The following is a 13,816-nucleotide window of genomic DNA, read 5'->3' on the forward strand; positions in this document are numbered from 1 at the left end:
CCTCTCATCTCACTTGGTTTCTTTATCCCAACACGACCCCTCTGGGTGCTGTCAAGCCGTCAGCTGTCCAGACAGGTGCTGTGGGAAGCCCCCAGGCGGGACCCGAGTGCAAATCCCTGACAGGCTCAAAGTTCGAGGGGGAAACCGAGTCAGGGCTTGTGCTAGCCCATGAAGAGCTGCCGAGAAGGTCCTGGAGCTATGATTTCTAACACCCAGAAAAGGAGGAAGAGCACACTCCAAGTGTCACTAAGACCTGTTTCCAAAGAGGAGAGTGCTTTTTTTTGGGGGGGGGGAGCGCTGCAGAGGCGGTTTTATTAATGTGCTCAACAACAACAAAAAGCACACAACATCAAATATATGGGGGGGCGGGCGGTGGCAAAACATATACTAACCAACCACTTATTTTGTAGTTCTTGGGCTTAGTATAAATCCATATAAGCTTCAAATTACCGTAATTAATCTTATTTACAAAGTTAATAACTAAAGCGTGTTTATGTGCCATTTCTTTTTACCCTGATGTCTAAAAACCATAATTAAAATCATAATTAAATTGCAGGGACAAATCATAGCAAACGGCCGTTTTGGCTTCCACCACCAGCTCCTCAGAAGCTACTTTAAAAGACTAGTAAGACGAGTGTAAGGGCCACATGTCTCTGCCTTGAAAGTGCCACACTGGGGGTGGTTCAGTCATAAAGCTGTGAGAGGTGTTGTTAAATGTGACAAGACTCGCCTAACAAATGGGATACGGTTGGGGGAAGAGTATTGTGAAGTGCCCTGAGATCCAAGGATGAAGGGCAGTATACAAACTAATAATAAAAATAAATATTCCAGCACTATCCCAGTTTAAGTAAACAGAAGCTGTGCAAGCAGATAGCTCCTGTTTATTCCAACGGGGCTTGAACTGGAAAGCTTTCCCTCCAGCACCAGATTATATCCCACATTACCATGCGGCATTTTCCTGCCTCCAGGACCCAAACGCACAAGGAGAGCAAGGATGGGCAACCTCCAGATGTTGCTGGACTACAACTCCCATCAGCCCCGGCTAGCATGGCCAAAGGACCAGGGATGGTGGGATACATGGTCCAGCAACATCTGTGGACCCACGATTGAAGAAGGCTACTCTGGAAGGCAGCAGGTTGCCTGCCCTGTTCTATAACAGAGTCTGAAGGCAGCCCTGTTTAGGGAAGCTTTTAATGTTTGACAGACTATTGTATTTTAATATTTTGTTGGAAGCCGCCCAGAGTGGCTGGGGAAACCCAGCCAGATGGGCAGGGTATATATAAATTATTATGACTATTACTATTATTATTATTATTTTCTGCAGTTTATCCAACAAGGTGAGACTGCACAGTGTTTCAGAACTGGGCTGCAGCTCCAGAGCTGAGGTGCAATTAAATGTACAGTTGTACCTTGGAAGCCGAACGCCTTGGGCTCCCAAACAAATTGGCTCCCGAACAATGGAAACACGGAAGTGAGCATTCCAGTTTTCAAACGATTTTCAGAAGCCGAACATCAAGCGTGTCTTCTGATTGGCTGCAGGACTCTCCTGGCACCAACTGGAAGCCGCACTTTGGTTTTTGAATGGTTCTGGGAGTCAAACGGACTCCTGGAACGCATTCTGTTTGAAAACCAAGGTACCACTGTAAAAATTTAGGCTGCCGAAGAAAAAGTGTTTCTTTAGAAGCAGCAGCAGCAGCAGCAGCTGCAGCCTGGTTCGCAGGCCTCCCATCAGGGAAAGACAAACATACACATGCCCTTGGCCCGCAGGAATTAAGGACCTGCGCTTGACAGTGGAAACTTGGAGTGGGGCCAGATGTCTGGACTCCAGGTCTTCCAGGCTCCAGGAGCCAAGCTAGAAGCTCGTGGCATCTTTTAAAGAAACGAAACAAAACACGAAAACAACCCAGAGAGTTAAAACATTTCTGGGGTCGGACAACTCTCGAAACGGCTTCAAAGTAGTTGCACTCATATAATGAAGGCTGTGCTGTTCGACTGATTAATTGGTTGGCTGAAAAGTCTCTCTAATTAAAAGGGTGCCACAGATGAGCTGGGCAGCAGTTCTTTCCCTCCCACCCACCCCTTCCAGCAGTGTCCAGTGCTAGCCCTACTCAGAGTAGACCCACAGAAATCATTGGGCACGACTAGGTTCATTAATACCAGTGGGTCTACTCCCCATATAACTTAGCTAGGTGCAACTCAAAGGCTTGAAAACGGGGTGAGCAGATGCTAGGAGCTTTAAAAACAGTCCCTCAAACAGAGACTCCAACTCCAACGCTTGTCTTCAGAACCGGGTGTCTCCTACAGCAAAACAATGGAGGAGGGCTTTTAATTTACAGTGGTACCTCTGGATACGAATGGGATCCGTTCTGGAGCCCTGTTCGCATCCTGAAGTAAACACAACCCACGTCTGCGCATGTGTGGGTCGTGATTCGCCGCTTCCATGCATGATGTCATTTTGTGCGTCTGTGCCTGCGCGAGCGGCGAAACCCGGAAGTAACGCATTCCATTACTTCCGGGTCACCGCGGAGCGCAACCCGGAAGTGCTCAACCTAAAGCAATTTCAACCCAAGGTATGACTGTATTTGTTTTTTGAATTGAAGTTACACTCATCATCAGTTTGTTTGTGTGAGTGAACCAACTTGCTTGACTGAAAGGTTGCTGTTCCCTTTGGGGGAAGAGCTGGACACGCAATGGCAGAAAACATGCTCTGCATTACGAGTGTCCCAGGCTCAATCCCTGGCTGAAACCCTCAAGAGCAGGGGTTGGCAACCTGTGGCCCTTGTGCCAAAAGCGGCCCACGAGGGTCATTTAAATAGCCCATGAACCAGCCCCGAACCAAGCTGCCTGCTCGGTGAATCCCCACATGCTGTGCTAAACCGGCGCAGCGCGGAGCGAGGACCCGCTTCTGTGGTGCCGGAAATTGCGTCTGTGCATGTGCCGACACCGGAAATCATGTCTGTGCACATGCCGGAAATCCAGCCCACGGAGCAATCTCTGCAGGAGTGAACCGGCCCAGGAAAGGTAAACCTTGCTGACCCCTGCAGAGCAGTGTAGGCCAAGGGCAGCCAGTTTGGTGTCATCCAATGCACATTATTCTGGGCCACCATTGGCCATGCTGGCTTGGGCTGAAGGGAACTGGGTGGCTGGAGGGAGCAGCACCATGCTAGCTACTCTTGGTGTAGACAATACGCAGGCAAGGTGTGGCGTGGTGGCAAGCTGGCATCGTAAGTTGCTGGAAACCAATAGATTTTCACAAATGAAGGAAATAATCAGTTCACCTCTCACCTTCCCAGTCTTGGCAGTGTCCGCTTCTGTTAATTTCCAGGCACCTTTTTCTTCCGGCGTCTTCTGAAGCTCAGCTGTGCTGTTCTGTTTCAAGGACTTCCCAGTTTCCCCGCTGTGCATGGAAGAGTTACTGAGCTGCCTGTTAGAAAATGCGTGACGGCTTAGAAATCAAGGCACGCCAGTTACTTTTATGCACAAGCTGAAGATGCTGCCCGTGAGCATGAGACCCTTAATCTCAGGGTTGCAGGTTTGAGCTCCACATTGGGCAAAATATTCCTGCATTGCAGGGGGTTGGACTAGATGACTCTCACAGTCCCTTCCAACTCTACAATGCTATGACTTTTTAAAACAACTACAACCACACCAGTGTTTAAGATTTGGGTGTACTGTGCTGATATATTTCTGGACAATTAACCGTAGTAAACTGATGGTGGTTTCATTTGTTTCATTGTATTAAGATGCCTGTTTATGGTCTTGGGGTCCCCTTTGAGGGCTGAAACGAATTATATAAATATTTTTAATAAAATCAACGTCAAGGCTGGGAAAATCCACAGCACTCCCTGAAAAATCTGGGAGTCAAGAATTTGAACTTTTAGAAACAGCCACTTTCACCTCTCCAGTGTCCTGCAAGGAACAAAAGCCTTCTCTGGGTCCGAGCATATTTGAAGCCTTTCACAAAGTTTCTCCAGAGCTTAACCGAGGTCTTGAAGACCCTGTGTTTCTTCTTAGGCCTAAACCATGAGTGTGGTTCTAACACACATCATGCATGTCATTTGGAGGCGGGTGAACATCTGGCCATCAGTTTCCCAAATTTAGACCACAAAGTGAAAACTTACATAGGGAAGACAACTCTACTTTCTCAAGTGTACTCCTCTGTTCAGGCTATGCAAAATGCATGCCATATCGCTACTTAAGCCGGTAAAGAAATAATTCTCCCTGGGGTAGGGAGGAGAAATGGCAGACTTTGCAACAGAAAGTAAGAACAGAGCACTAATCTTCCCCACCTGCCATGCAGAGAAACCTTAGTAGCGTTGCTCAGAGTGGAGGATTACAGAGGGATTAAGGAACCTTGACCTGCTAGTTTAGCGTTTTCAGTTTTAGACTGAAGGTGTTCAACTGGCCACCCTGGCAATTTCATCTGGCCTTCTGATAACCATAGCCCCACTGATTTTAAAACATTTTGCCCACCATTCCACTAGTAAGGAATAAAACCTCCAAGTTGTTTTCAAGTTATAAGGAATTGCAGTGCCACATGTGAGCCTGAGAGCAAATGCTCCATTGACACAAAGCCTCTTTCTGCCAGGCAATGACAACTTTAGCAAGGAGACTTAAGGGCTCATGAGGTGTCAGTCTGCAGATGCCACACACTTCTGGTCCTCCGGTCACTGTCAGAGCAGCTCCCAAGAAGACAGATGTTGGGCCATTCCTGTTTCAGATCAGAAACATTATCAGGGCATATTATTCATTTAAAACAGTGTTCCCCAGACTTCGGTCTCCAGCTGTTTTTGGACTACAGCTCCCATCACCCCCAGTTAGCAGGACCAGTGGTCAAGGATGCTGGGATTTGTAGTCCAAAAAACAGCTGGAGACCCGTGTCTGAGGAACACTGAGCTACGACTTTAACCTCTTTGTGCCGTTCTGGAACCTTGAGTGAACGGATGTGTTTTTACCAGCTGACAAAACACCAGTACTGTTGGCGCCTGCTAAATATTCGGGTGAGGTGGGTGAGAGAGGCCATTCCACAAAGTGGGTGCAATCACAGAGAAAGCTTATCTTCAAGGTGGTCTTGAGATGGATACTTGTAGGTCACATCACAGCCAAGAGGGCTTCTTTTGATGACAGTAGTGGCCTGGGAAGGGTGCTTTTTTCAGCAGAGGTTTCTTTCCCCACAAAGCCACCAGGAAGACCATGTCAAAGCAACTTCAATGCAGATCCAAGAAGCTTCCATACCTCATGACTTCTTTTCCCGAGGCTTCATTCACAAGAACCCCATTTTCCATGTGCTTCCCTTCCTTTGTGGTTGGGCTGTTTGCATCTGTAGAAGCGAGATGAATAACAGCACGAAAAGGGTGAGAGCAAATTCCGAGTTCCCAGTGCCAGAAGGCTACCCCCAAATGAAACCTGCTGCCCCCGACCAGGATTAGCATCTAAACTAAACACATGCGTTTGGTTTAAGCGTCACACGTAGGTCCATCAACTACCTGCCCCTGATACGAGATGCATGGAACAGAGAACTTTTGCTCCATAGCCAACCAAAGCCCAGGTTAGATCTCACGGCTAGCATTTTTATTCATCAAGAAAATGTCTGTTTTCATTAGAAGTGAGCGAGGAAATCCACGAGACCACCCAGTCTACAAAGTGTTTTAATTCAAGTACAGAAAGCTGACAGAGAGGAATGCCAAATGCACTGTTTCTCCTTAAAAGCATGCTGGGCACAGCAGACGCTTTTCAAACATTATTAAAGCCAATTGGGGGGAGGCTTATCCCTTCCTTGAGTGCTCATTTCTGATCTTAGGCAGTTTGAGAAACTGCCAGCGGCCCACCCCCCTCCATCTCTGATAACTTTAACAACCTTATTTTAAAAACTTGAGGTGGGGGCCGGGAGATGGGGACAGAAGTCCAAGATCTCAGCCCCAAGGAAGAGGATTATTACAGTGCTTCTTCAGGCCCTATTGATTTCAGGAGAGGAACGAAAGTACAGGAAAGGGATGTGGAGCAGTTGGGGCTGCATTCTGCAGCGTTCCTGCACAGCTCCTATGCATTTCAACGCACAGCGCCTTCTCCTCTCCTAAGCTCTCCCCAGATTCTTCGCATAGCCTTGTCAGGCATGGTGTGTCTCTCTGTGCGTAAATTCTTCTAACGCCAAGTTTGGGATTCGAAGGAATGTTCATGCAGACGAAAGAAAACCTTCACATGGGAAAGCAGGACCCTCAGAACCACCGCCTGAGTGGTTAATGGCAAATGTGCATTTTGGTGGCATGACTCCAGCTTACAACTCACATCTTGGTGTTCTTGCTGAAAAATACTGTTTACAGAGGTGTTTCACGCAACTCATGGAACTGAAGAGTTGGAAGGGACCCCACTGCTTTAACCCGCTGCAACGCAGGAATCTCAGCTAAAGTATCCAACACAGATGACCATCAAACCTCTGCTTAAAAACCTCCAAAGAAGGAGAGTCCACAGCCTCCCGAGGGAGTCCATTCCATTGTCTCTTACTGTCAGAAAGCGTTTAGTTGGAATCTCCTTTCTTGTAATCCACCGTATCAAGTCCTACTCCCCAGAGCAGCAGAAAACAAGCTTGCTCCATCTTCCATGCAACAAGAAGAAGAAGAAGAAGAAGAGTTTGGATTTGATATCCCGCCTTTCACTCCCCTTCAGGAGTCTCAAAGCGGCTAACATTCTCCTTTCCCTTCCTCCCCCACAACAAACACTCTGTGAGGTGAGTGGGGCTGAGAGACTTCACAGAAGTGTGACTGGCCCAAGGTCACCCAGCAGCTGCATGTGGAGGAGCGGAGACTCGAACCCGGTTTCCCAGATTACGTGACTACCGCTCTCAACCACTACACCACAACCCTTTAGATATCTGAAGATGGCGCTCATATCTCCTTCCAGTCTCTTCTTCTCCAGGCTAAACATACCCAATGCCCTCAACTGTTCCTCACAAGGCTTGGTTTCTAGACCCTTGATCGTTTTGTTTCCCCTCCTCTGCATACGTTCCAGCATGTCAACATCCTTCATAAAACTGTGGCGCCCAGACTGGACACAGTGCTCCAGGTGGGGTCTGACCAACGCAGAATAGAACAGTACTATGACTTCCCTTGATCTGGACGCTGGACTTCTGTTGATGCAGCCCAGAATCGAACCACTATTTTTTGCTGCTGCATCACACAGGTGATTTGTGTTAACCTTGTGGTCCTTTAAGACCCCTAGAACCTTTGCATACATACAAATAACTGTGCTGTAGAGTCCATGAGGGTATAAATGGTGGTATCATGCCCCAACCCAGCAGACACTTGTGCAACAACCTCTACACATATAAATGCCTGTTATTTAAGACTGCACCTGCAAAAGATAATGGCTATCCTCCAGGCACTCCCATCTTACCTGGCCATTATTCGCCACACTGTATGGGGCTGATGGGAGTTTGAGCCCAAACAACATTTGAAGGGCCACGGGTTCCCCAAAATAGATGCCAATCTCAGCCTAATCAATGAACACCCATTTAGACTTCTGTACAGCTGAGTACCATCCCTGCGAAGGAATGCAAGTGACAGAATCTGGGGTAGTTTTCTCAACAAGCAAACAAACACAAAAAGTAGGGGTTCTGCTTAGGAATTCCTAACGACCATTTCCCCCACCTCTATAAAAACTCGGATCCTACAAAACAGACACTGGTTTCATCTCAAACTCCAGGTCTCTCTAACGCCTCAAGAATCAAGATGGCAATGGAGTTAGTGGAAAAATTAAACAAGAGAATTTCAGGAAAGGAGGATGAACGCTGCCTAAGTCAGATCCAGTCGCACTGCAAACAAGAGCCTTCCAGAGTTGAATGTGAAGGAAGTACGTCTTAAAAAGCAAGCCTCTATAAATATTCTATAAAACTTAAACTTGTCAACTGACTACATTTCATCTGAGTGGTTAGACACTGACTCACAAGACGAAGCCTCTAACTGTTCCATGAATGTGAGATCTAAAACTGAACCTTTCGTGATTAAGAGTCCGAGGTCTAATTACAGAGCCCACTTAAGTCAGATTTGAACCATTCACACTGCCAGGAATCTCCCATGTGGGATTTTTTTTTGGGGGGGACGGAGGTTCAGAGTGCAGAGATTTCTCTCTTATAAACCTCATCAACACAGTCCCAAACCCTGTGGGGATAGGAAACAACTTAAAACTGCTGAGGTCATCCTGTCATTTTCATGCATCTTTTTTGCCAATTTTTTTTTAAATAAAAAAATTAGCTTCACAAACGGCCAGTTCAGTAGATGTCAGACCAGCAAGAAGCAAACTCACGGCCTACTTCTACTAAGCAAGCAAGCAGGGGAGCCATTCTTCCAAGCGTGCAAGGTTTCTGTTAATAGCATCCTAGTCCCTTGCAGAATTCACAGCTAAGAGAAAATGGCTGGGATCCAAAGGAGCACACAGCGCTGCTCCATGTTCCCAAGGAGACTTGGGATTGAGTTTCTCAAACAGCAACATCCCCATGTCACGTGGCAAGCCGTGGTTTGGGCTGAGAGGACTTTCCAAAAGCAAACTGTGATATGACCTGGGAGTGCCGATTTCCAAACGCAAAGAAGTCAGAAGTCTCAGAGGGCGCGCCCAAATTCTTAAGTGACCCTAAGTGGTTGAAACTTGACAACAACAACAATACAGAATTAGGTAATAGGAGTTGGCAAAGGAAGAATAGCCAGTTCCAAAAAAGAACCACTTCATCATTCACACATATTGGATTTGCCAAACCATGCTTGCTTTCATCTCAGACAAAGCGGGGTTTTTTAGAACTACAGCTTCTAACAACATGCACGGAAACCTTTCCAGTACCACAAACCTTCGTCCTCATCTGACCTGGTACCTGCAGATTCATGTCAGAAGGAGAAATTAGCAAAAAGAAAAACGAACGCAAAGTGAATTCAAGAGAAAACTGTTCTGTTATGGTAAAGAGAGACAAACCTTCTCCTCTCCCTGAGGCTGTGTGGTTTTGCAACAGTGAGCAGAAAGAAGAAAGAGAGAGAGAGAGAGAGAGAGAGAGAGAGAGAGAGAGAGAGAGAGATTGGGAAACCAAATTATAGCTTTTGGATGGCAAGTATTTGTTATGGAAGTGTACCAATGCAGCAGGTAGCTCTGCTGCACAAGCTGAAATGAACGAGGGCTAAGCTTTGCTTTTCAAAAGAATACCGCACCAAAATCACTGCAGAAACATGGCGCGGCACATCGAGCCGGGCCACTGGTCCACCCACCTAACTCAGTGGTGGGGAACCATTTTCTGCCTGAGGGCCACATCAACCACTGGGCAATCATCCGAGGACCACATGCCAGCGGAGGGCTGGGCCAGGGGCAATAGGGGGCAGAGCAATTCATGCAGATTTTGCAGTTGTAAACTAGCTTCTTTATATATATATTTTTTATTAATTTCAACATACCAATTATTATACATTCCACAGAACTTCACATCTTATACATTCTTTTTGGACTTCCATCAGCACCTCTGATGATCCACCATTTTTATCATTTCTTCTGCATTTTATTAAATTCCTATTGTCTTTAATTATCTTAACTCACAATCCACCTCTTTAACCACTTTTGCAATAATTCAAATAATTTACCTCACAAAACTTCTTGCAAACCTACAAACGTAATCTGGTCACCAAGTTGTAAACTAGCTTCTACATATGCTCCCACACATAGACCTCTCTTCTCCATCTGGAGAAGGAAGAGGCATTGCTACAGTTCAAGGACACATTCCAGCCGGGCAAAGACGTTTGGTATGGAGCAGTGCCAGGAAGAGGTGTGACCTGAGGAGAGTTTTGAGGGCTGGACAGAGAAACCTGGAGGCTGCATTCAGTCCCCAGATTTGAGGTTCCCCACCCTTGATCTAGATTAGCATTTCCAACACTGAGCGGTAGTGGCTCTCCAGGATTTCAGATAGAAATCTCTCTCTCTCTCTCTGCCCAACCTGGGGTTGCTGGGATTGAACCTGGAACCTTCTACATCAGTGTTTCTCAACATTGGGTTGTTGGACTGCAACTCCCATCATCCCTAGCTAGCAGGGCCAGTGGTCAGGGATGATGGGAGTTGTAATCCCAACGACAGCTGGGGACCCAACATTGAGAAAAGCTGCACATGCAAAGCAGATGCCCTACCACTGAGCTATGCCCCCCTCCCCAAATGGAAGAAAAAAGCGAATCCTGGTTGTTTTATTAAGAAACAGCTGAAGGCCTGGAGATAACAATGGGTTCTAAACTTATCTAGAACGTTACGAGGTTTACCCTGTGACCCAAAACCATCCCACAGAGCTTAACGCTCAGAAGGACGGCCACGACAAACCCTATTTCGGGCAAAGCTGAGGCAGAAACAATGCTGCGCTACACAGGAGTTGGGGGCCGATTACATGGGAGGAAGTTATGAAACTGAACAAGTCCTCTTCCCAACCAGGGCAAATTACTCCAGGCGGTCACGTCAGTCTGAAAGTTAATCTGCTCCAAGATTAACGTTTTCACCAACCTATGAGCAGATTTGCCATTGAGCCTTTAAATGTGTTTTACCTTAGGGTAGCAAGCAAGCAACATGTCAACAACAACAACAGCCTCCTCCTCCTCTGTTGCTGTTTTTCGTATCATCATTCCCATCATGCATCGCAAGCCCCCAGGGTCACTCCCAACCCTACAATTCTACCATTCTTTGATCAGCATCATCTAGGGAGCAAGGCATGCTGGGTAAGTTCCCACGGTCTCCCCATGCAGACATACGGAGAGAGAGACCCTTACCTTCCTTGTCCACATTCTGTTCCGCACTGGCGTACGTGCGCAGGAACTCTGCAAAGGCCCTGTCTTGCTTTAGCAGCTCTTGGTAGGATCCCATCTCGGAGATTTTTCCTTCCGTCATTACTATGATTGTATCCATAAAGGGCAGATAACCAACGCCATGGGTTACCAACACTCGAGTCTAGGTGCCCAAAGAAAAGGAAAAGCAGTTAAGAGAGCCAGGGTGGGGACCTGGAAACTTGCACATTTGTTGAACATGCTACACTCTGGCAGTTCTTCCGTTTATGGCTTAGATTGTCTAACTCAAGGTTTCCCGAACTTGTGTCTCCAGCTCTTGCTGGACTACAACTCCCATCATCCCTAGCTAGAAGAACCAGTGGACAGGGATGGTGGGAATTGTAGTCCAAAAACAGCTTGGGAAAGCCTGGTCTAACTATATGTTCAGAGTGGCTCAGTCAGTAGAGAGCATGAGACTCTTAATCTCAGGGCTGTGGGTTCGAGCCCCAAGTTGGGCAGAAGATTCCTTCACTGCAGGAGGTTGGACTAGAAGATCCTTGCAGTCCCTTCCAACTCTACAATTCTATGATTCTATGACTGGCATGGAAACATTTCCAAACAGCTTTCCTGAACTTTGCAAAGCATCTCCCCCCACTGAACAGAACGAAGCTACCTGCATTCCAAGCATACTTTGTTTTTGAGGATTCCCTTTGGTCCAATGACTTTCTCAAAGATGTGTTTCCCAACATGAGCATCGACAGCTGACAAGGGGTCGTCCAGCAAGTAGACATCAGCGTTACAGTAGACGGCTCGGGCCAGGCTGACCCTTTGCTTCTGGCCACCAGACAGGTTTACACCCTGGGGAAAAGAAGGGGGGGTGGAAATTAGACCCTGCAACTGTCCACCGGAAAGGGCTTCTGCTTTGTGAAAGGCCTGATTTCCATTTCCACAAGGACTCTTTTAAAAAGCAGCAGTTTCACCGGGGGAAGGAAAGAAATGGAATAAAGATGCGCGCACACACACAGGTCTCAGTCCATGCAGCACTCACCTAAGAGGCAGGCACAAAGATCCATCTTTGCTTGAGCAGAAAACGGGACAGGTGAGCTCTGGGAGTTATACTTGAGGTGCTACACATATTCAGGATCTGTTCTCACACCCCAGGAGCAAATGTGAGAAAACAAATTTTGGAGCCCGTGACCACTATAACACGTTAAATACCTTTTCTCCAATTTCGGTCTGGTCTCCTGATGGGAAGATCTCCAGATCCGGCAAAAGGGCACACGCCTCAATCACACGCTTGTAATAGTTCTCCTTCACTTCTCTTCCAAATATAATGTTTTCCTTCAGAGTTGCGTTTTGGATCCAAGCTTGCTGAGGGACGTAGGCGATGGAGCCCTGTAGAGAAGAAAGGTTGAGTGGTGCAAGATTCTGGTCCATGTTGAGAGGTGTTAAAAAACAACAACCCTGTAGGATGCATCAATCCCTGGAACTGTCTTTCCATGATGTTCTCTGTTCCCCATCACTCTCCCAAGTCAATTCTGACATCTCACAATGCTAGCTCATTCGGTTAGATGGCCGGCTCATCCCAAACTACCCCAATCTTCTTTGGGACAACACAACATTCACCTGACACATTAAGCCCCTAACAGACAACCCCACGCAGAAAGGAGCGGACAGGAGCCAGTAAGGTGCCCTACCCTGGACGCAGGGATATTGTATACAGAACAGATTAGTATGACCATCCAGAGAGCTCAGGCAGTATCACATGCTCACAGGGGAAGCAGGAAACCTGTGGGGTCACTAGTCAACCAGGAGAAAATTCCTTCCTAATTCCAGCCAGGGTGACCCCCTGAGCGAGCAGCAGTACTCAGCCGCCAGCTGTCTCAAAGATATGTGCTGCTGAACTTTAAAAAAAGAGAGTCTATTTCTTGGCCGTACCACCAAACAGCCTGCACATGTCCTTTACGGATTTCATTGAGGGCTGGCATATTCTCTTCTTATAATTTTACATCTCGTATGTTTTGCAGGGCAGCTGTCGTACCTTGAGAGAGACGAGCCCTTCTCTCTTTTCCATTTCCCCCAGCAGAGCAGACAACAGCGAGGATTTGCCGCAACCGACCTGACCAACGACGGCGACCAAGCGGTGTTCTGGGATCGCAAGACTGATGCTGGAACGAGGGGCAGGGGAGGGTGGGAAGAGAACACAACTTCAGCTTTGCTGGACTGAGATGCAACATGGAGAGGCAGTGATAGAGAATAAATTTGGATAGAGCAAAAGGCATTGGAAATGCAATTGAAAGGGAAGACACTCCCTGAAAAAAGTCTGTATCTGGGAGCGGCCAATGGGAGGGTGCCACTGCAGACCTGTCATCCCATCAGCCCTAGTCAGCACGCACAGTGGCCAGGAAATGATGGGAGTTGTAGTCCAACGGAAGCTGGAGAGTCACAGGCTCCCTGTCCTGGCATTAGTGTGATTAAAACTATTTCATGGGAGAGGAGAAGGAAGAAAGCCGCAACTCTTACTTGTTCAAAGATGGAGGATCACTTCTTGACCAGCTGAAGGTGGCGCTCTTCACAATAATGCTGTTTCCATCAGCTATCAAATAATGAAAGGGGTTGTTTTCATGCAGGTCAAAACACCAACACAACCGAAAATAGGTGGCATGCATACAAAAACAACTGAGGGAGATTTAATCCCTGGAATCTCCATGGAGGGCTTGGAGAGACTCCTGCCTGAAGCTCCAGAGAGCTCCAACCTGCCAGGTGGACAATACTGAGTCTGACTCCATGGAAGGCAAGTTCCTGTTTTCCTAGGAGTCTTCCAGTGAGCTTCTTGGCTGTGTTGGGGGAATATGCACCTTCACCTCCCAGGTCCAAGGCTTATAAGTACTACTCTGAATAGGGCAGGGAAAGGAAGACTTGGAGAACTTTGTGGTCCATCTGTACCTGGATGCAAACTAGACATTGCCACAAGCTCCATTCAGCATCAGAGAGCTGAGCCGGGCAAGAGAGGCTAAACACTATTCTTCTTAAATGGGGCTCAACAACTTTGA

General features: G+C 47.2%; 1 protein-coding gene across 3 annotated transcripts in view; it reads right to left on the minus strand.

Annotated features, from left to right (window-relative positions):
* Window positions 1–13,816, minus strand: part of LOC309518961 (multidrug resistance-associated protein 1-like) — an 84,070-nt gene that overhangs the window by 24,679 nt on the left and 45,575 nt on the right. Inside the window, exons 15-23 of one of the 3 annotated variants that reach the window (XM_082199612.1) lie at window positions 13,287–13,359; window positions 12,805–12,931; window positions 11,982–12,158; window positions 11,454–11,621; window positions 10,770–10,947; window positions 8,956–8,973; window positions 8,834–8,857; window positions 5,236–5,320; window positions 3,286–3,424 (exon numbers count right to left, since the gene is read on the minus strand). In XM_082199612.1, the coding sequence (XP_082055738.1) occupies window positions 3,286–3,424; window positions 5,236–5,320; window positions 8,834–8,857; window positions 8,956–8,973; window positions 10,770–10,947; window positions 11,454–11,621; window positions 11,982–12,158; window positions 12,805–12,931; window positions 13,287–13,359 (989 nt within the window). The remainder of the gene's footprint in view (window positions 1–3,285; window positions 3,425–5,235; window positions 5,321–8,833; window positions 8,858–8,955; window positions 8,974–10,769; window positions 10,948–11,453; window positions 11,622–11,981; window positions 12,159–12,804; window positions 12,932–13,286; window positions 13,360–13,816) is intronic. The other 2 variants (XM_082199610.1, XM_082199611.1) reach the window with 2 other exon arrangements.

The sequence above is a fragment of the Podarcis vaucheri genome, assembly GCF_965113315.1.
Source record: "Podarcis vaucheri genome assembly, chromosome: 14".
Lineage (NCBI taxonomy): Eukaryota > Metazoa > Chordata > Lepidosauria > Squamata > Lacertidae > Podarcis > Podarcis vaucheri.